The following is a 23,127-nucleotide window of genomic DNA, read 5'->3' on the forward strand; positions in this document are numbered from 1 at the left end:
CTTGCAGATGTACAAGCTGGATTTAGAAAAGTCAGAGGAACCAAAGATCAAATTGCCAATTTCCATTGGATCATAGAAAAAGCAAAGGAATTCCAGAAAAAACATCTACTTCTGCTTCATTGACTGTGCTGAAGCCTTTGACTGTGTGGATCATAGCAAACTGGAAAATTCTTAAAGAGATGGGAATACCAGACCACCTTACTTGTCTTCTGAGAAACCTGTATACAAGTCAAGAAGCAATAGTTAGAACCAGACATGTAACAATGGACTGGTTTTAAATTGGGAAAGGAGTACGTCAAGGCTGTATATTGTTATCCTGTTTATTTAACTTATATGCAGAGTACACCATGTGAAATGCCAAGCTGGATGAATCACAAGCTGGAATCAAGATTGCAAGGAGAAATATCAATAACCTCAGATGTACAGATGACACCACCCTAATGGCAGAAAGCTTAGAAGAATTAAAGAACCTCTTGATGAAGGCAAAAGAGGAGAGTAAAAAAGCGGGCTTAAAACTAAACATTTATAAAACTAAGATCCTGGCATCTGAGCCCATTTTCATGGCAGATAGATGGGGAAACAATGAAAACTGTGACAGACTTCATTTTCTTGAGCTCCAAAATCACTGCAGACAGTGATTGCAGCCATGAAATTAAATGAAGCTCACTCCTTGGAAGAAAATCTGTGACAAACCTAGACAGTGTATTAAAATGAAGAGACATCACTTTGCCGACAAAGGTCAGTTTAGTCAAAGTTATGGTTTTTTCAGTAGTCACGTGTGGATGTGAGATTTGAACCATAAAGAAGGCTGAGCGCTGAAGAATTGATGCTTTCACCTGTGGTACTGGAGAAGACTCTTGAGAGTCCTTTGGACAACAACAAGATCAAACCAGTCAATCCTAAGGGAAAGCAACCCCAAATATCATTGGAAAGACTGATGCTGAAACTGGAGCTCCAATACTTTGGCCACCTGATGCAGAGCCAACTTATTGAAAAAGACCCTGATGCTGGGAAAGATTGAGAGCATGAGGAGAAGGTGATGACAGAGGATGAGATGGTTGGATGGCATCACCGGCTCAATAGACATGAGTGTGAGCAAAGTCCAGGAAATTGTGAAGTACAGGGAAGCTTGGTATGCTGCAGTCCATGGGATTGCAAAGAGTTGCACATGATTGAGCAACTATACAACAACAGCAAGGGAAGAGTATTTCTAGCTTTAAAAGGCATGACCAAAACAGCTTCCAAAGTGGTACCATTTTGCATTCCCTCCAGCAATGGATGAGCGTTTCAGTTGTCCATACCTTTATCAGTACTGGTCATCTTCAGTATTTTTAATGTTAACTGTCCTACTTGGACTTTATCATTCTGGGCTCCAAAATCACTGCAGATGGTGACTGCAGCCATGGAATAAAAAGACACTTGTTCCTTGGAAGAAAAGTTATGACCAACCTAGACAGCTTATTAAAAAGCAGAGACATTACTTTGCCAACAAAGGTCCATCTAGTCAAGGCTATGGTTTTTCCTGTGGTCATGTATGGATGTGAGAGTTGGACTGTGAAGAAGGCTGAGTGCCCAAGAATTGATGCTTTTGAACTGTTGGAGAAGACTCTTGAGAGTCCCTTGGACTGCAAGGAGATCCAACCAGTCCATTCTGAAGGAGATCAGCCCTGGGATTTCTTTGGAGGGAATGATGCTAAAGCTGAAACTCCAGTACTTTGGCCACCTGATGCAGAGAACTGACTCATTTGAAAAGACCCTGATGCTGGGAAAGATTGAAGGCAGGAGGAGAAGGGGATGACAGAGGATGAGATGGTTGGCTGGCATCACTGACTCAATGGAATGAGTTTGGGTAAACTCCAGGAGTTGGTGATGGACAGGGAGGCCTGGCGTGCTGCAGTCCATGGGGTCGAAAAGAATCAGACACGACTGGGTGACTGCACTGAACTGAACTGATCCTATTTGGGGTTTAGTCATATCTAGTTGTGGTTTTAATTGACATTTTCTTGCTTCAAATGATGTTTGAGGACATTCATATGTGCTCCCTGTCCATTCCTACTCCTTTTGTGATCCAGTATATTTGGCTGAAGATATTTTGCCGTTGTGTGAGGTTAAGTTGGTTGAGAACATTGATCAAATTTTCTGTATATTTTTTTCAATTTGTTTTTTTACATCAATTTGCTCTAGCAATTACTGAAAGAAGAGTGTTAAATCCTTTTAATTACAGTAGTCTATTTCTTCCTTTAATTCTCTTAGTTTTTATTTCCAATATTTCATTCACGTATATCTGTACGAGGTGCAAACAAATTTAGGATTATTGTTTAATCTTGATGAATTGACTCTCTTATTTTGAAATGTCCTTAATTATCTCTGGTAATACTCTCTGTTCTGAAGGCCGTTTTGCACTATATTAATTGAGTCACTCCAGCATTCTAAAATTTGATGTTTGTGTGGTGTGTCTCGTTCCATCTTTTTAAACTGTGTCTTTGTATTTAATGTGTATTTCTTCAAATATAAGTACCTTACAAGTGTATACTTCCATATACCCTTCTCTTGCCCTTTGTTTTATTGTTTTACATTTTGTTTCTATAAAAGTCATAAACTTCATGATACATTGTTAATACCTCCACTTTAAGCAGGCCTTTTAAAGATTTTAAGACCAAGTATAGGTGTTTAATTATATGCCCTCATATATACTATTTCCATTGGGTTCCTCATTCATTCATGTAGATCTGAGTTTCTATCTGGTGTTATTTTGCTTTACCCTAAGGAACTTCCTTTTACATTTCTTATAATTCAGATCTGGGCTTCCCTGGTGTCTCAGTGGTAAAGAATCTGCCTGCCAATGCAGGAGACGTATGTTCCATCCCTGGGTCAGGAGGATTCCCTGGAGAAGGAAATGGCAAACCACTCTAGTAATCTTGCCTGGGAAATCCCATGGACAGGGGAACCTGGTGGATTATAGTCTGTTGGCTCATAAAAGAGTTGGATGCAGTTTAGCAACTAAATGACAAAAACAATTCAAGTCTACCAGCAGTGAATTTCCTCACTTTTTATTTATCTGAAAATATCTTCATTTTGGCTTCAGATATGAAGAATGCTTTCTTGGGTTAGAAAAATTTAAGTTGACTTTATTTTCGTTTTAATACTTTAAAGATATTGATTGTCTTCTGGCTTGATCTTTATTGATAAAATGTCAGACATTATTTTTGTCACTATTTCCCTGTATATCATGTGTCTTTTTTCTCCATTGCTTTTAACATTTTCTCTTTGGTCTTCATCAATTTGTTTACAATGTACTTAGATGTAGTTTTTTGTGTGTGCTTACTCTGCTTGGGATTTGTTGAACTTCTTACCTATATGAATCCACATGCGTTATGTTCTATCTGCTGCTGCTGCTAAGTCACTTCAGTCGTGTCTGACTCTGTGCGACCCCATAGACAGCAGCCCACCAGGCTCCCCCGTCCCTGGGATTCTCCAGGCAAGAACACTGGAGTGGGTTGCCATTTCCTTCTCCAATGCATTAAAGTGAAAAGTGAAAGTGAAGTCGCTCAGTCATGTCTGACTCTTAGCGACCCCATGGACTGCAGCCCACCAGGCTCCTCTGTCCATGGGATTTTCCAGGCAAGAGTGCTGGAGTGGGGTGCCATTGCCTTCTCCGATGCCCTATCTACTGGGATTCTAATTTTATGTATGTTAGACCACTTGATACTTTTCTATAGGTCAGTGAAGTGCTATTTCTTTGTTTGTTTGTTCTTTTATTTAAATCTCCCTCTCTCACTTCATGAACCTTTCAATTTAGATAATTCCTGCTGTCTTTTCTTCATGTTCTCTGAGGTTCTCTTCTACTATGTCCTGTAAGTTGTTAAGCCCATGGAGAATTTTTCATTTCAGATATTGTATTTTTCTGATTTATAATTTCATTGTTATTTTGGTACAGTTGCCATCTCTATGCTGAGACTTCCCATATGTTTATCAGTTGTTCCAATCTTTTCCTTAATATTAGGCCATCTGCATAATGGCTGTTTTGAGGACCTTGGATTTATATCTACCCTCCTGGTTACAGGTCATATTTATCTGCCTCATTGCCTGTCTAATATTTTTTATTGTGTCCTGGAAATTGTAGATAGTATATTGTAAAGATTCTAGATTTTACAATTTTCCTGTAAAGAGTTTGACTTTTGTTTTGCTTGATAGTTAATTTACTGGGAGATTAGCTTTATCTTATTAAGGATTCTTTTTAGACTTTGCTAGCTTTTATTCTAGGGTTCAAGTAACCCTACACTTAAGGAGAACTATTCCTGGGATATCAGCTGCCTGTCTGGGATATTTATTAAAGTCTCCCCATTCTGACTAGTCAGAAATGCAAGATTGCCTAATATTATGTGACCTTAGAACTCTAGCAACATTCAGTCCCCGATAACATATATCTGCTGTGCTTCATGGAGTCTTGCCCTCAAGTGCAAGTTAAAGTTTGGCCAAAAATGTAGGGTATTTCTATTAAGGTTTCCAGGGTTACTTTTCTACACTGGTCCCTCTTCTCAGGTACCCTGACCCCAGATTCTAGTCCCCTCAAGAGTCTCAAACTATGATCTCTATTTCCTCTACCCATAGTTCTCTGGGTTCCACTTCCCTGTGCCTAGGTTTAGAAAGTTCTTCTTGGCAGAAAACTAGGGATATGGCAGAGCCTCTTAAGTTTCCCTTCTATCTAGAATCACAGCTTATATTTATTGCCTGTTGCCCAATGTCTGAAAATAGTTGTTTCATGTATTTTATAGTTTTATGTTTATTTCCATAGCAAAGTCAAGTCTAATACTTATTAATGCCATTATGGTTAGAAACAAGTCAGCAATCATTTTTAATTACATAGAATTACTGTGTACGAAAGGAAACATATGAGAGCGGCCTCTGTATTTGTGTAAGCTGTTATCACCCCCAATAAATAGAGTACTTCAATATCATTCATGGCCCCCAAATAGCAAATCAAGAATGGTTCCTATGGGAACCACATTAAGGTAACTTCCGAGGGCAATTCACATGGCAGGAAATGAGAACTGTATATATATAACTGGAAACGTCATGTGCACTTAGGGGCTTTTCTATGTTCCATTGTCTTAGTCTGTTTGGGCTGCTATAACAGAATACCGTAGATGGAGTGGCTTGTAAAAACAGAAATTTATTTCACACAGTTCTGGAAGCTGGGAATTCCAAGAGCAAGGTGTTGGCAGATTCAGTGTGTGGAGAGAGCCCGTTTCCTGATTCATAGATGGCCCTCTTCCCTGTGTGCTCACATGGTGAAGGACAAGTGAACCCTCTGGGGTCTCTTTTATTATAACAGCATTAATCCCTTTCATGAAGTCTCCACTCTCATGACCTAATCCAACACTGTGCTCCCAAAGGCCCCATTTCCTGATACCATGACACTGGGAGTTAGGATGTTAACATAGGAATTTTGAAGGGACACAGAGAATTCATGGAATTCTCTGAATTCAGAGGATCATAAAGCCATGGTTTAAATCAGGTACTTAGTTGACATTCTTCTCTACCTACCATTCACAAATGCAGAACAAACTGGGCTTAGGAGAGATGCTTTGAGAGCAAGTTCAGTGGAAGCTGGCATGTGCATTCCTCCTATTCATGTGCCAAAATGGTAATTTTCAGTCTTTTCTTAAATGACAGAACCATCTCTCTCCACCTCCTTTCTCTTAAATGAAATCCTTTGCATGGCTGCTCTGTTCAATTGAGGGTTAAAAGAATGGTCTGGAGCCTCTCTGTTGCCCAATTCACTGGCTACAATTCAGAAATATCTTTACAAAATCCTGGGACTCTGTGGAACACATTTGAAAACCACTGAGCTGGAACATCTCCTGATAATATCAGAGCCTCTTTAGTCCCTAACCCAGACCCCTGTCTTTGATATAATCTGGTAGTTCTCAACTCTGTCTGTGCATTGGGATAGCTGAGAGCTTTGAAAAATGCACTACTGTTCAGGTCCCACCTCTAGAATGTTGACTTAATTGGCCTGAGTCAAATCCGAGCTGTGGTACTCTTTACAAAGCTTCCTGGATGATTCTAACATGCAGCCAGGGTTGAGAACCTTGAATCAGACAGTGTGGGGTTGCATTCCTTTTCTCCCACACTCACCTCTTGCTCAGGCTTGAGCACTCGCTTCAAGCCTCAGGGGTGGAATGCTGGGATTCCCAGAGCTCTGAGGTTGGCTTGGATGAGATGGGGAAATAGAAATCCCAGGGTGGGAGGTCATGAACCTCTGCATACCCAGTTCTTTCTGGAAGGACAGGATTCTCACCCACCCATATAATTGACTCTTCTGCTCACTGTGCAGTATACTTGGAAAACCTGAACAGAGAATGGACTGTGTTAAGAGTTTCTAACTATGTGAATTACAAAGAGCTCAGAGAGCAATCAGGAATGCTCAGTGGTGCCAAACTACATATCCTAACAGGCCTGTAGTAGCTCTGCATATTTACCACCAAAAAGTGCTGTGAATGTCATAGCAACCACATAAGAGCCCCACCCCAGAGGAATTACGGTGTTAAAACATTAGATGAGTGGTTTTACAACTCAATTATGTTTCAGAATTATCTGAGGAGCATGTTAAAATGCACATTCCTTAGTCCCACCCTGGGAGATGGCCAATGAGTATATCTGCAGCAGGGCCCAGGAATTTGTATTAATAACCAGAACCTTAGCTGGCTGTGATGCAGGGATCCAGGACCACATCTTGAGAAGTACCAAGTGCCAAAATAAGAGATAAAGCTCCCTTCATTCCCTTATACCCAGGCACATCTTCCTGTTCATGTAAAAGCAAAATATCTCACAGATAGCACATTAAAATTACTGGTGTCAGCAAAAAGTAGCACAAATACAGCTAACCCAAGTGTCGTTTGTCAACCACAAAGTCATGCTTGATTTTTGATGAGTTATATGATTTTCCTCAGGCCAGAATCATCATGTTATCCTCTTATTGGGACAAAAATTGGGACTTGCCTTAGATACCCTGAGATAAGGCTCCTTTATTCCATTTTCATAGATTTTTAAGTTTTTATGCAGTGATTTAATGCTTGTTTTTTAAATTATGTAAAAAAATAAAATGCTCTTTAAAAAGAAATCTGACTTGTACAAAATTTAAATTTATATAAGTTAATTTATACATTGGTTGTGGGGGAGGGTATAATATCTACTTTATAAAGTAATTTTTCGCATGACAGACATGCTTCCATAAACACATCCTGTAGGAGAGAAATCTGTCTAGTGTTTTCAAAATGGTATTTCCCTGATGAACATTTGGCCTAGACTCAATGTACATGGAAAGCACATATAAAAAGGAAGCCAGACCTTCAGAATGACTGTGAGTTCCACAGTCAGTCTGTGGGGATGGGGAAGCAAGCAAGAGTCATGCTGAACTTGATTGTATTAAAAGTTTTCCATAAAAATAATCTAGCCCAATATAGAATAGCATCAGCTCTTCCCTTATTTGCTAACCATTTCAGAGATAGCCGTGCTGGGGACTGAGGGTGGTATAAAGTCCATAAAAGATTCAAGTCTGATCCCCCAGAAAAAAATCTACAGTCTGAAGGGGAAACGGAAACATGTGCTCTGTGGATTAATAAAGGCCCCAGTCAAAACCCTCTATATGGGATAATATCCCCCAGACAGCTGGGGAAGGATGGGAGGGAGAACTTGCACCCCTGCAACTGAGCTCAAAGCCCGTTTTGCCATGTCCATCTCTGTCTCAATGGAGTAAGTGCTCAATTCTCAGTGAAGGACATATTGGAACTGACAGCCTCACCATTGTGTATATAATCTGTCATGGCTGACAGATGAAGAAATGGGATTTTATGAAATGCAACTGGATATAGCCATCAGCCACTGCTGGAAGGAAAGCCTTGTTCTCCTGCACCCCTTAAAAAGCAGTCCTCCTCAGTCCTCTTTGCCCCTTGACTGCAGCCATCTGAGCACCAGGTTTAAAGCACCATTTCCCCCATTACTGCTGATCTTTTGTTGTGCTTCCCTTTTGTCCACCCTGCCCTTTGATTGCCAAGCTCTCCCAGCAGGGCAAATTGCAGCTGAAATGGTAGAAACAATGGGATCCGGCAGTGTCCAGATGGAGGCACTGGGAGCCAGGCATGCTTAACTGCTTACTTTCAGCTGGTCTGCCCTGAGTGTAAGTGAGCAGTCCTCACCTTTCAACTGCCAGAGTGAAATCCACCCTCCTGACTGTCACATGGGTTTCCCCAAAGGCAGAGTTAATTGGAAAGTGAAACAATTAATGGGAGATGGAAGAGAGCTAACAGTAAAAATTGCTTTGAGGGGGAGTTACCATTCAAGTATCTTTAGTCCTTAAGTATTTGGGAAGGATCTTTTGTTCAACATTTAATGCATCTGAGAACTCCAGTTTCATTATGAGCCATTATGAAATGAGTGATTGGTGGCTTATTGTCTTTTGTGTGTGGCCATGTATTTTGTCGTGGTAATAGGCATCTTAAATATCATTTTGTTTGTTCATTCAACAAACATTTATTGAGAACTTTCTGGGTGGTTTGCTTTGTAGTAGATACTGGGGATAAAAGGATAAATGAGAGCATCTCTGACTTCAAAATACTTCCAGTCTAGGAGAAGACATAAAAGTACACAAAAAATAGCACATTGCATTATAAGGATTGTGATAGGTGTCTTCAGGAGAGACAATGGTGCATGCAGAAGGAATGGCAGAAGAAATAGGGCTGGAGAGGGTAACTGTGTCTGCAGACAATATGTAGCAATATACAGTAATCTCACTAATGACAAAATGGATTACCCATAGTAAAATCGGTCTTCCCTCATTTATTCAATAAATGTTTATCGAGTGCCTACTATTTTCCAGGTACTGTGCTTGGTATCTCTGTGATGGTATACACAGGCTAGAAAGGAAAACAGGCATTAATTAAATTAGCACAAAAATCAAATGTAAATTTAAAACTATGATAAGTACAACAAAGATGAGATACATTGTTACATGAAAACATTTGACAGGCCCCTTTCCCCCATGCAGTCGCAGTCATCCAACTTCCCCTCTTTTTTCTTTTTTTTTGGAAGAAAATTAAGTCTTATTTATTTTTAAAACCAAACCACTAGGAAAATATATCACAGTCTTGAAACAACAGACAATATTATCATTTCAAGTAATAAGTTGGTAAAAAGACAAGGTCCTTAAAATGATAAGGTGCCAGAACTGGGATGAGAACAACTCATGTAGCAAAGGCCCAAGCTAAAGTGGGATTTGGTAACGGAGGACAGTCCTTTTGCCACTCTAAAGGAGCCACAGTTCACCCCTGAGTTGCTTACTTTTCCTCCCTTGACTTTTGTGTTGCCAGAGGATTGTCTCAATGCAGCTCTGTCATTTCTGGGGGCAAAGTAAGCAACACTGGGTTTAGACTTTCATTCTGTTTCATGAAAACCAGATTTTTCCAAACCCCATACTTCACAACCAACTTCCCCTCTTAATTTCTCAACTTGTGCTCTTTCTCCTTCTTGGTCCCTAATGAGCTGCTTGTTTGAGTGCGGAGATGCCGTACTCCAGGATAAACCCCCAACAGACACAAACTGCAATAGGGAACCATGTGTGTTTGAGGAGAAGCTGGGGCAGAAATAAGCTGCAGCTGGAGTTATGGAAATGAGCACAGGTTGTTGAGAAGTTAAGATGCTCTCCTGAACTCTGCCACCTTGGGCAGGACTCTCGATGGTTGAAGTTTTGGCCTCTTCATTTGGAAAATGGAAGCATTGGACTGTGGGACCTTTAGAGGACCTCCCATCTCTAAATAGTTCTTGTTCTTGAGATTGCATTAAACCAAGACAGATCCTGTTACTTAAGGTGAGAAAGGCAACGATTAAAGCATCCTTATTAATGTTCAAAAATCAATGCAACATATTTTTACTAAAGAAACTGAAAAATATACCTCCACAAAGCATTCTCGTGTTAAAGGTGGCTATTTCCAACTTATAAATAATTAAGCCTTTGATATGAAATTTTAAATAGTTTCAACATGCTCATCTTTGTTTCTCTCTCTCTCCTTCTCCATTCCACCCACCCTTAGGCTTATGAGCGGCCACAGAAACACTCAGCTCTCCACTATGACCCAGGCCTCCCACAGGATTTCACCAGTGACACCTTAAAACCAAAGCACCAGCAAAAAAGCAGCAGCCAGAACCACATGGACTGGTCCACCAACTCTGACAATGGACCTGCCACTCAGAATTGCTTCATCAGTCCAGAGTCTGGCAGAGAAACTGCAAGCACCAGCAAGATCCCAGCTCTTGAGCCCATGGCTTCCTTTGCAAAGGCCCAGGGTAAGAAAGGCAGTGCAGGGAGCACATGGAATCAGTTGTCCAACAGTAACAAAGATCTGCTCTTGGGAGGTGTGGTTCCATCTCCAAGCAACCACAGCTCACCAGCCCCACCCAGCAGCTCTGCTGAGTGCAGTGGGATTCAGCCCTTGGTAGATCAAGATGGAGGAAGTACAAAGGAGCCCCTTGAACCACCTACTATAAGCAGCAAGAAAAAGTCCAGTAAAAAAGATGTGATAAGTCAAACCATACCAAACTCAGACCTAGACTGGGTCAAGAATGCTCAGAAAGCATTTGACAGTACAGAAGGGAAAAGGGAAGGCTACTCTGCAGATAATGCCCAAGAGGCCTCACCAGCCAGGCAGAATGTGAGTTCCGTCAGTAATCCTGAAAATGACTCAAGCCATGTCCGGATTACTATCCCTATCAAGGCACCTTGCCTCGATCCAAGCAGCCATAAGAGGAAAAAGAGACAGTCCATCAAAGCAGTGGTGGAAAAGATCATGCCAGAGAAAGCCTTGACTTCGGGAATCACTATGAGCAGTGAAGTAGTTAATAGGATATTTTCCAACCCCGAGGGTAATAAGAAAGACCCCCGTGTCCCTAAGTTGGGTAAAATGATGGAGAACGAGTCCCCCTCAGCTGGCCTTGAAACTGGTGTAAATGCTGAGAAAGTTGTCCCAGGAGGTGTACCTAAGCAGAGAAAGCCACCCATGGTCATGACGCCTCCAACATGCACAGATCACTCTGCAAGAAAGCTGCCAGAAATCCAGCACCCCAAATTTGCCGCCAAACGGAGGTGGACGTGCAGCAAACCAAAACCCACCAGTCTGCTTCGGGAGGCAGTCATGGCCACCTCCGATAAATTGATGGTGGAACCGCCGTCTGCTTATCCCATCACTCCATCCAGCCCTCTCTACACCAACACAGACAGTCTTACTGTGATCACGCCAGTCAAAAAGAAGCGGGGGCGACCAAAGAAGCAGCCTTTGCTCACGGTTGAGACAATTCATGAGGGGACGTCCACCAGTCCAGTCAGTCCCATCAGTCGGGAGTTTCCTGGCACCAAGAAGAGAAAGAGACGACGTAGTTTAGCTAAGTTGGCCCAACTAGTGCCAGGAGAGGACAAACCCATGAGCGAGATGAAATTTCACAAAAAAGTAGGAAAGCTTGGGGTATTGGATAAGAAGACCATCAAAACTATTAATAAGATGAAAACACTCAAGAGGAAAAATATATTGAACCAGATCTTGTCCTGCTCCAGCAGCATAGCACTGAAGGCCAAAGCTCCCCCAGAGACCAGCCCTGGGGCAGCAGCGATCGAGAGCAAACTGGGCAAGCAGATTAATGTCAGCAAGAGGGGCACCATCTACATCGGCAAGAAAAGGGGCAGGAAGCCGAGGGCAGAGCTGCCACCCCCATCCGAAGAACCCAAAACAGCCATCAAGCACCCGAGGCCTGTTTCTAGCCAGCCGGATGTTCCCGCCGTGCCTTCCAACCTTCAGTCACTTGTGGCGTCTTCACCAGCAGCTATGCACCCACTTTCGACACAGTTGGGTGGGTCCAATGGCAACCTGAGCCCCGCCAGCACTGAAACCAATTTTTCAGAGTTGAAAACTATGCCAAATCTCCAGCCCATCAGTGCTCTTCCAACCAAAACCCAAAAGGGAATCCATAGTGGGACCTGGAAGCTGTCTCCACCCAGGCTGATGGCCAACTCCCCGTCACACCTTTGCGAGATCGGGTCACTCAAGGAGATAACACTGTCCCCTGTGAGCGAGTCCCACAGTGAAGAGACGATCCCGAGTGACAGTGGCATTGGGACAGACAACAACAGCACGTCTGACCAAGCAGAGAAGAGTTCTGAATCCCGACGGAGGTACTCTTTTGATTTCTGCTCCCTGGACAACCCGGAGGCCATCCCATCTGACACCAGCACAAAGAACCGGCATGGCCACCGGCAGAAGCATCTCATCGTGGACAACTTTCTGGCCCACGAAAGCCTCAAGAAGCCAAAGCACAAGAGGAAACGGAAAAGCCTGCAAAACCGTGATGATCTCCAGTTTCTGGCGGACCTAGAAGAGCTCATCACGAAGTTCCAGGTGTTCAGGATCTCCCACCGGAGTTATACCTTTTACCACGAGAATCCGTATCCCAGCATTTTTCGGATTAATTTTGATCACTATTACCCGGTGCCATATATCCAGTATGACCCGTTGCTCTATCTTCGTAGGACTTCAGACTTAAAGTCAAAGAAGAAGCGTGGTAGGCCTGCAAAAACCAATGACACCATGACAAAGGTGCCTTTTTTACAAGGGTTCAGCTACCCTATTCCCAGTGGAAGTTACTATGCACCCTATGGAATGCCTTACACATCAATGCCTATGATGAACCTTGGTTATTACAGTCAATACCCAGCTCCTGTGTACCTGTCACACACGCTCGGAGCAGCGTCCCCGTTCATGAGGCCCACAGTGCCACCACCTCAGTTCCACACAAGCTCCCACGTGAAGATGTCTGGTACAGCTAAGCATAAAGCAAAGCACGGAGTGCACCTGCAGGGGCCCGTGGGCATGGGCCTTGGTGACAGGCAGCCATCCCTGAATCCTCCCAAGGTGGGCAGCGCCAGTCTGTCCAGCGGTCGGCTCCACAAGAGGAAACACAAACATAAGCATAAGCACAAGGAAGACCGGCTCCTGGGGACCCACGACAACTTGAGTGGTCTCTTCGCAGGCAAAGCCACTGGCTTCTCCAGCCACATCCTGAGCGAGCGGCTGAGCAGCGCAGACAAAGAGCTCTCCTTGGTGAGTGAGAAAAACAAGCATAAGGAGAAGCAGAAGCATCAGCACAGTGAAGCCAGCCACAAAGCGTCCAAGAACAACTTTGAGGTGGACACCTTGTCTACACTGTCACTTTCGGATGCCCAGCACTGGACGCAGGCCAAGGACAAAGGTGACTTGAGCAGCGAGCCTGCGGACTCCTGTGCGAAAAGGTACTCTGGCAACGGTGGGGACGGGGGCGGCGCGAGACCGGAGAGCCTGGACGTGTTCAGCGAGATGAACCCTCCGAACGACAAGTGGGACAGTGACATGAGTGCGAGTAAAAGGAGGAGCTACGAAGGCTTTGGAACGTACAGGGAAAAGGACATCCAAGCCTTCAAGATGAACCGCAAGGAGAGAAGTCCCTACGACTCCTCCGTATCTCCAGGTAAGGCCGAATTTTCTTCACGCTTGGACTCTGCTGTGACTCGGTTGCTGGGCCCTGCCATTCAGCAGTCGCTGTCTTCGGCACATTATTGCACTCACTAGTTTGCAGAGAGGTAGAAGCCGTATGACAGTGGGTCTTCTTGTACATTGGAGTCTGCTGTACCTTTTTTGCCTGTTTACTCAGTATTTACTGTCTTGCCTCTTTGGGCACCATTGCCTGAGGACTGTGGGCCCAGAGGCAGCCGCAGTAGCTGCCTAGATTACATCCATACCACCTACCTTTATGCATTTAATGAACAATATGGTGCCTAGGTCCTCATCTGATCTGGTGGTGAATTTGCGAGTTGGGTAAATCCTGTAAAACTCACTAGGAATACCAACAAGATCCCAGGAATGTCAGAGCTAGATGCAAATGAATATCTAGTTTATCTGACATGCTAGCCCTAGCTGTCACACAGCCTAGGTTGAAACACCTATAGCAGAGCCATTGGAAGCTAATGACCAGTGACTCTTGAAGGCTACGTGGTAAGGAAGCCACAGACCAAGACCGTGCTTTCCTCTCTTTGTCCATGGGCATTTGATAAGCATCCCTTTGTAGACCCTTCAAGTGGAGCCTTGACCTGTCATTTCCCTGCATAAAGGTGGGGCCGGGGCAGAACCTGGCTGTCAGCACCATGAGTTTCCTGCCTCTGCGGGACTTTACCACCGTGTCTCTTGGCACATCCACTGGGGTTGGGATTTGCCCACTAATCTCTAAACTGAAGTCTGGTTGCTCATTCCTTGTCAGTTGCTGGCAGAATTTCCTTGCTAATGTGCCCACCCACGTAAACCTTCCTTGCCACAGAAGCCTCGCACTTCTACGCATATATCCCTTTGCCCCTGTCTATATGTCACACAGATGGTAAGACTCCTGTAGAACAGAGTAGTTATTTACTAGGAAAAGAGTCAAAACTCCTTAGGTCAGACAAACTCTCTGACCAAAGCCTAGTTTCGAGGACTGATCGTTCCTGATAAGATTTGAGTGTACTGTTTGACCTTTGTGTATGGTGCTTATCCCTTGCTCATCCTCCCCCTTCACAGGGAGTCACATTAGTGAAACTGAAGGCAATCTATTCATGAGGATTAGAGACGTTTTCCAGGCCAGCAGATTTCAGGAGGAAATATGGCTATGAATTGGAAGCCACTTAAAGATTGCCCCAAATTGCCAGTAGCTTGTGAGTTGCTCTTGTGGTAGATGTTGTCCTTGCTTAATGAAGAGACCAGTTAGCAGTCATGTCTCCTGCATTTGCTGAAGGGGATGAATGGCCCACACTTCATGTCTGCCCAGATAGATGTCCTCTTCTGGGTTTCCCCATTTCTGATCATCAGACTTTATTGAAGGTGCTTATTTTTTGTGCAAAGCCTAAATTAAGCCCATCCAAACAAGAGTTGGGCTTCCCTAGTAGCTCAGATGCTAAAGCATCCGCTGCAATTCAGGAGACCCAGGTTTGATCCCTGGGTCAGGAAGATGCCCCGAAGAAGGAAATGACAACCCACTCTAGCATTCTTGCCTGGAGAATTCCATGGACAGTGGAGCCTGGCAGGCTACAGTCCATGAGGTCACAAAGAGCTGGACACAACTGAGCAACTAATACACACAGACAAGAGTTGCTAAAAGATTAAATTTTCACGAGACATATTCTTACTTTCTCTTACAATGTGGTGGAATTGAACTTGCCATGAGCAAAGAGCTTTCTTATTTCTATTTTCTTAGTTAGAAAACAATAATGGTATGTTATTGCTGAGAACCTGCAAGCAAGAATCCTAACTTAACAGACCTGAGAAACAAGGTCTGCTAAGCTGCTACTGCTAAGTCGTTTCAGTCGTGTCCGACTCTGTGTGACCCCATAGACGGCAGCCCACCAGACTTCCCCGTCCCTGGGATTCTCCAGGCAAGAACACTGGAGTGGGTTGCCATTTCCTTCTCCAATGCATGAAAGTGAAAAGTGAAAGTGAAAGTGAAGTCGCTCAGTCGTGTCCGACTCTTAGTGACCCCATGGACTACAGGCTACCAGGCTCCTCCATCCATGGCACCCTCCAGGCAAAAGTACTGGAGTGGGTTGCCATTGCCTTCTCCGGAGAAACAAGGTCTCAGAAGCTAAAACCAGCCGCTGTTACATTAGGGTTCTCGGCAGTCTTACGGGGACTTCTGCATGTTTCAACTGTATTACAGGTGGGCTCTGGCTTAAGTTTGCCAGCTAGAGGTTTATCTCTGGGCCCTGCATCTGAGGGCAGCCACACTGTAGCCACACACAACTCTTTGTATTTGTATTCACAAGTTGGTTGTTACTTCATTTAAAATTCTCCCTCTCCTTCCTCAACTTCTTATTGTTTTGCAGCTAGCCACAGAAAGCTAGATTCAGCCTGGAAATCGAGTTCTGCACCCAACTCTGTTATGACCTTAGGCATGATATCCTACCTCTTTGGGGGTACTATCTGCCAACCTGTAACTCAAAGAATTGGGCCAGATCTCTTTTGTATGGCATATTTCAATTCTTAAAGCCATTTTACATGTATTTCTTAGAGTGCCCTTCCTGCAATCTTAGAAGAGAAATACTTGGATTTCCATTTTATGAAACAGGACACTGAGGCTCAGAGATCAAGTGACCTGGTCAGGTTCAGAAAAACTGTCACTTTTAATTCTAAGCCTAGGGCTTTGCCCTCTGCATTGCAACTCAGCTGCATGTCACCCAGCTAGTTAAGGCCAAGTCTAGAACACAGGGCCTGGTCCCCAGTCAGTGTGCCTATATCTCACCACCACCCTTCCTCTCAGAATCTCATCTATCCTCTGATTACATGCCTTCCCCTAGGGCATCTGCACAGTGATTATGTGATGAGTGCATAAGAGAGTAATTAAAACAAGAAGACATCCCTTGATTTAACTCCCAGCCAATGAAAGAGGATTTCTTATGGCCTAAACTTGACTAAATATCAGCCTGGAAACATGTATGCTGACAAGGTTTCCACTTCTGTCCTTGCTAAAATCCAGTTCCCTGAGGTATTTTTGCCACTGCTTGTGCTTAGTTTTGTGTTGTATGAGCCTTTTTTCTGAACATTATCATGAATCTTAATTGTTCGTGTCTTATGGGTCTGCATAGTTATACCTGTTGTCCCTACACATCTTGATGAATACCTTATTGGAACAGACCAGATTCCCTATCATTCCCTTTCCTTCTAAACCATGGCCTCTCCTTGATATTTTAAATGCCCCTTCTATTCCTGAACCCCTGAAACATCAGGGAAAAAGTGTCCTTAGCACTTGGAACCCAAAGCATTCACCTTAATGTAATACACTCCAAAGAGTACCAAGTCCCATTAAAAGCTGGGAGACAGAAGAGATGACACTGAAGCATTAAGATTTTCAGAGACTTTATCCAAATCAAGGTATCTGTTTGGCTAGATGGTACTGAAGGTCATGTTTAGAAAATAAGCATCTGTCCTTCCACACCTTCTCTTCTTCCACCTCTTCCTTCTCCATGTGGCTCATTTCCACAGCATCTTAATGTTCAATTTCACATGATCTAGTCTTCTCCAAAATTGATACGGCATAAATATAAATGCCATTCTTTACCCTGTTGAGGACCAAATTCAGGAGCAAAGTGAAAAGAGGACCCTGAGATCAGAACTGATATGCATGAAAGTCGCTCAGTCATGTCCGACTATTTGCAACCCCATGGACTATACAGTCCATGGTATTTTCCAGGCCAGAATACTGGAGTGGGTAACCTTTCCTTTCTCCAGGGTATCTTCCCAACCCAAGGATCAGACCCAGGTCTCCCGGGTTGTGGCAAATTCTTTACCAGCTGAGCCACAAGGGAAGCCCAAGAAAACTGGAATGGGTAGCCTATCCCTTCTCCAGGGGATCTTCCCGACCCAGGAATCAAACTGGGGTCTCCTGCATTGCAGGTGGATTCTTTACCAACTGAGCTATGAGGGAAGCCCAAATGGAAGTCATTACCATTCTGGAGAGAGGAATTAGAGACTGTGCAGCAGTTGCACACTTCATTTCCTCTTTTCTGCTTGGAAAGTCATTCGTTCTCCATCCCCCTGCCCCAGTATATAGATGTGTTGTCTTGTTAGCCCCCTTACCACATACCTAGAGCTGGAAAGTTACACAGACTCTTCACCTTTTTCCTCTATTTCACTCCTGTCCTACTGCTTCTTTGGTTTCAAAAGGCAGTGACTCTTTTGACCTATTTTCTAAATGCACACCATCTGGTAAATCTTCACCTATAAAAATGCTTGCCTGGAGCCAAATAATGGATAAATAGTGGGAAGGTGAACTGCACAGACTCTCAGAGTTGGGAAAAGCTTCATCTGGGCTGCCGTCTCACCAGGCACCACCGTCTCATGCACGCTGACATGCGGCACATTCCAGAGAGCAAACCTGTCCAAGGATGACAATGCATATTCAGATAATGCTATATGCTCTCGGAGCCAAGTTCTCCTGAGGCAGTGGAAGAAGTCTCTAGTGTGAATGATGTTCTTCCTGTTTCAACCTCTTGGTGAAAACAATCTTTGCATACTTTGATGTAAAGTTAGGCCAGGGGCTTCAGATATTTTGACTGCTGCTGTCCAGGCTCCCATCAGATATTGGAGAAACAGTGAGGAGAGTTAAGTTTATACCTATTACCTCTTAGTCCAATGCCATTCTTAATCAAGGTGAGTCCCCAGGGTCAAGTACTTTCCCCATGATGAACGGATGCTGAGAATTCATTCTTAGCTCACGTCTCAGATATCAGAGGCCTGCCATGTAGGTAGCTGAATTCCTTTGAGCCTGGGTGACTCCACTTCTTCTTGTGGCTCTGTCTTGCCCTCTGTCAGCTCCTCTTATAGGCACTGTGGTCATTTCGGGAGGCAGTCTCTGTTGTCAGTCACGGGCAGGAAATGGATGCCCAAGCCAAAAATAATACAGAAGCCTCCTCCAATCAGTCATACAGATGAGGGAATATTAACCACATGGACAAAATGTCATGAAAACCATACAAAAGAAACATGTGTGTGGAAAGTTTTCTAAACCTGAAATAGAAGGAAGAAGAGGACTCATGGGAGGAGAAAGTTAAAACCAGGAAAGAAGGAAGAGTAAAAAATGGAAAACTGGTGAAGTGTGGTCTGTCTGACCTCAATCCAAGTTGAATTCTAGGTCATCCTGTGGGAGGAAGTGAAAGATTAATTAGCAAATGGTTGCTGTGTGGCTTAGTGAGCTTATGAGTACCTGCCTCAGTCTTGTCTCCTCTGCTAACCAGCTGAAAGATCTTCTTTACTCACAGTTTTCCCAAGTAATACTAGGACAATAAGGGTTCTGACCAGACACGATAGTCTAGGAGTCTCGAATTTATACAATGGAATTGGAGCACATACACGCACCAGATTGTGCAGTTAAAGAGAAAATGCCCACATTATAGCCAAGTTGACCAATTAATTAGCTGTTCAGTGAAGTTTCAAAGCAGATTCTTCTGGCCCATGTCTTAACCTATGTGACATCCCTTTCATCTTTGGCTCAAGTGACTTCACTTAACCATTTGATCTCACTTTTCCAAAAGATGAGACCTCATAATTATACCAACAAATTCACTTGTTCATTGTGCAGGCTGAAACCACAGTCATCTTGGAACTAAATAAGTTAGAGCACTAATACGACCAATTGTATGAGAGCAGATTGAGCAAACTTGTGCCTGTAGTCACACTTAGAAGTAAAAGAGTACTAATATAGTATAAATATATGCTTATGAGAATACTGAGGGTTAGGAAGGACAAGCGACTTATCCAATAATTGGTAGAAGGGCTCAGAATGCGAAGTTTAGCATCAGGCAGAAAGAAAGGGAAGCGAGAGAGAGAGACAATAAAAGGAAAAAAGAGAGCAAGAGAAAGGTGAGTGTGGGAGAGATGTTAAGCTATATGTTTTATTTCACTGTGAGCTGTTGTAAAAGGTAAGCATCTCTTTGACAATAATTTGTTTCCAGGCTATCTCTGGGGACCCATGTTTGGGACTGGAAACGATCTTTGTGGAGTGTGATGGAAGTAATTTTTTTTTCCTTTTCTGTCTTCACAATTGCACATACTTATTTTATTGAGCCTCCCACAGTTCCTCCTAAGGTTTCCTTTTGGAAACCAGGAATTAATCAAATTAAATGTTGTGACCCATAACTTTCTGACAATGAAAAAAAGAAAATAGCATCTCTTTTGCTACGTTGAACCAGAAATCCAGCAATCTGCCTTTGGAGCATGGAGTCTCCAGGCCATTTATCTTCCAACAGTTGGCAAACTTTCCCCCATCCTTTTGGAATATTTTATGTATACCTCTGTGGCTTTGGAGAGTTATGAAGATTCAGGTGTAGGTACAGAAAGTGAAAGTGTTAGTCGCTCAGTCATGTCTGACTCTTTGCCACCCCATGGACTGTAACCTGCCAGGCTCATCTGTCCATGGGATTCTCCAGGCAAGAATACTGGCGTGGGTTGCCATTTCCTTCTCTAGGGGTCTTCCTGACCCAGGGATTGAACACGGGTCTCCTGAATTGCAGGCAGATTTTTTACCATCTGAGCCATCTACAGAGAAGTCACAATTTTGACAGACTTGGCTTTGATACAACATGGAGCTTTTCTTGGCCAGAAAAATCAGTAAAGCATGCCTTCCAAAGGCTAGCCTGTCACTGGTCCATGATAAGGATAGTGCCTTTGGAAGGATCCTCCAGAAAACCATGTCTTCACTCTGTAAACAAATAAGCAATAAGGCTGAACAGTTCATCATGGCTTAAACATGTGCCAATATAGCACTTCACACGAAGTAGTTGAATTGAAGAGGAACTAATAAAGACAAGGGACATTTTTTAAATTATTAATTTAGTGTCTAGTATATGCATGGGTTTGTATAGTCCTGGGAGAGTAGTTCAAGGATGCTTTACTATTAATGAATCATAGTAAAAAAAGCGTTAAGTAACTCAATGGTTTTGCCCTCAAAGAGGGTACAATCAGGAGGCTCTCCTGAATAACCTGCTGCTGCTGCTGCTAAGTCGCTTCAGTCGTGTCCGACTCTGTGCGACCCCACAAACGGCAGCCCACTAGGCTCCTTTGTCCCTGGGATTCTCCAGGCAAGAACACTGAAGTGGGTTGCCATTTCCTTCTCCAATGCATGAAAGTGAAAAGTGAAAGTGAAGTTGCTTAGTCGTGCCTGACTCTTAGTGATCCCATGGACTGCAGCCTACCAGGCTCCTCCGTCCATGGGATTTTCCAGGCAAGAGTACTGGAGTGGGTTGCCATTGCCTTCTCCCCTGAATAACCTAGGGGAGGAAAATAGATGCAACTTAGACTATAAGGACCATCAGGAAATCATAGAGAAGATGCTGGGCTGTCCAATGAGGGTAAGCCACTGCCGTATTTTCAGTGCTGGTGGAAAGGTGGAACCAGGAAATTCTTCTGTTTGGCATTTTTTTAAGGATGGAAGAGTCTTTTAGAGCATGGAGATGGTGGGATGGTGATGGGAGAAAGTGGAGTCAAGCATACAGTGGGAAGGAAGCTCTGTCAATAAAGGTATTTAGGAGGAAATACCCCCAAAACACTTGGGAAATGGTGTTTAGTCTAAGTTCTATTGAGGTTAGGATCTGCAATTGGGAAATCTTGGTAGATAAGGAGTATGTTGTGCTGGAGTTTAAAGGTTCTACCCCACACTCTGAGGCTTGTGCTTAATTAAGTAGACAGTGGTCAGCCATTTCATTATTCAGGCAAAAATTGTGAGATGATCAAATTATTGTCTTTTTCCCCTGACTGCTCCCTCCCTCTTGTCTGGGTTGGGCAAACTTACCCCATCTGGCATTTTTCATATGACATTGTAATAATTCATTTCTTATTTGAATTGTACCCACTACCTACCCTTCTTCCCCCAGCCCACCCACTGGATTATAAGCCTCTTAAAAGCATCATATCTACTCAGGTGCTCAAAGAAAAAAATAAATAATAATGAGTCATTCCTGACTCATCTGTTTCCCTCTGTAGCTAAAATCAAAGAGGGTTCCAATATGTTGGCCTCAGGCAACTGGAAGCATGATGGCACGTGAATAGAACCATAGACATTGAAGCGGGAGTGTGAGGGGACGAGTGGCTGAGGCAGCAGTTGGCAGCCCTGCACAGAGTAGAGCTGGAGATTCACCAAAGGGGAAGACTGGAAAATTAAGGAAAGAGAGTGGAAGGGAGAGACCCCTGTGGTTCACCTTAAACAGAGAGGCAAAGTAAGAGGGGATTGGGCAGAGACAGAGGAGTGACAGAATTGTTGGAGAAGAAACAAGGGCACAGAGAAGAATGAATTTCAGAAGAATGGGGTGGGGGGCCACAAGGGCCCGAGCTACGCAGTTCATAGAAGATGGGGATATGTGAAAATTTGTATGAACATATTGTCCGCTCTGGAGACAGCAGAAAAGTTAGCAATTAAGTATTTAGTGCCTCGTATGGTTAAGCGGGGGTGGGGTGGGCTGTGTGCCAAGTTCAGGTGGTAGAAAGGTAATGAATAAGTAGATGATGAGAAAATAGGGGGCGAAGGTGCAGAAAGTGAAACGTGGTTGTGGTTGGAGCTTCTTAGAAGCTCCGACTTCTTAGAAGGCTTTGTTCTATAGTGAGCCCTTGATGGGAAGTGACACATTCATTCTTAGCAGGGCTTCAGTCTAAGGTTCCCCCTATTCAGGGAGCATGAAAACAATGCCATACTCTTTATCCTATGTCATTCTGCCTCCCTGTGAAGCCCACATATAGAAAAGGTTTTAGTATTTTAAAAGAGGTCAGAGATTCCAGGCGGGCTCTGCTTTGCTTGTCCCACAGACACTACTACTACTACTACTACTACTACTACTACTACTACATCGCTTCAGTCGTGTCCGACTCTGTGCGACCCCACAGACGGCAGCCCACCAGGCTCCCCCGCCCCTGGGATTCTCCAGGCAAGAACACTGGAGTGAGTGGGTTGCCCTTTCCTTCTCCAATGCATGAAAGTGAAAAGTGAAAGTGAAGTCGCTCAGTCGTGTCCGACTCTAAGCGACCCCATGGACTGCAGCCTACCAAGTTCCTCCATCCATGGGATTTTCCAGGCAAGAGTACTGGAGTGGGGTGCCATTGCCTTCTCCGTCCCACAGACACACAGACACTTAAGTTTTGGTCATGGTAATGGCTGTTTGAAAGTTTCTCTTTATGGTACCACGGATATGTGCTGTACTAGCATGAGTGTGTGGAGGAAAAGTTCAAGTTTTGGTAAATGAATCTTACTGAATGTTTACTGTGTACAAAGTTTTATAGACTAAAGTTTAATTGTTGATCTTTCAGAGGTCTTTACTACTCTGTGGAATAAATATATATATGCTGGTTCATAAACTGCTTACCTTCTTGCAAACAATTATGAGCTCTTTAGTTATTAAACATATAACATCGTGCCAGGATACAACACACGGAGAGACCAGAACAAAAGAAAAGCAAGAAAGGGCTCCTGACCTTAGGTTCCCTATACTATACTGAAAAGAGATGAAGTTAACATACATAAAACAACCTGAGGATTAATGCAGAC

The 23,127-nt window shown here is 43.6% G+C and overlaps 1 protein-coding gene across 4 annotated transcripts in view; it reads left to right on the forward strand.

Annotated features, from left to right (window-relative positions):
• The window catches only part of SETBP1 (SET binding protein 1), a 408,271-nt gene that overhangs the window by 277,646 nt on the left and 107,498 nt on the right, over positions 1–23,127 (forward strand). For all 4 annotated transcript variants that reach the window (XM_061400044.1, XM_061400047.1, XM_061400048.1 and 1 more), the window contains exon 4: positions 10,092–13,548. In XM_061400044.1, the coding sequence (XP_061256028.1) occupies positions 10,092–13,548 (3,457 nt within the window). The remainder of the gene's footprint in view (positions 1–10,091; positions 13,549–23,127) is intronic.

The sequence above is a fragment of the Bos javanicus genome, chromosome 24, assembly GCF_032452875.1.
Source record: "Bos javanicus breed banteng chromosome 24, ARS-OSU_banteng_1.0, whole genome shotgun sequence".
NCBI classification, from domain to species: domain Eukaryota; kingdom Metazoa; phylum Chordata; class Mammalia; order Artiodactyla; family Bovidae; genus Bos; species Bos javanicus.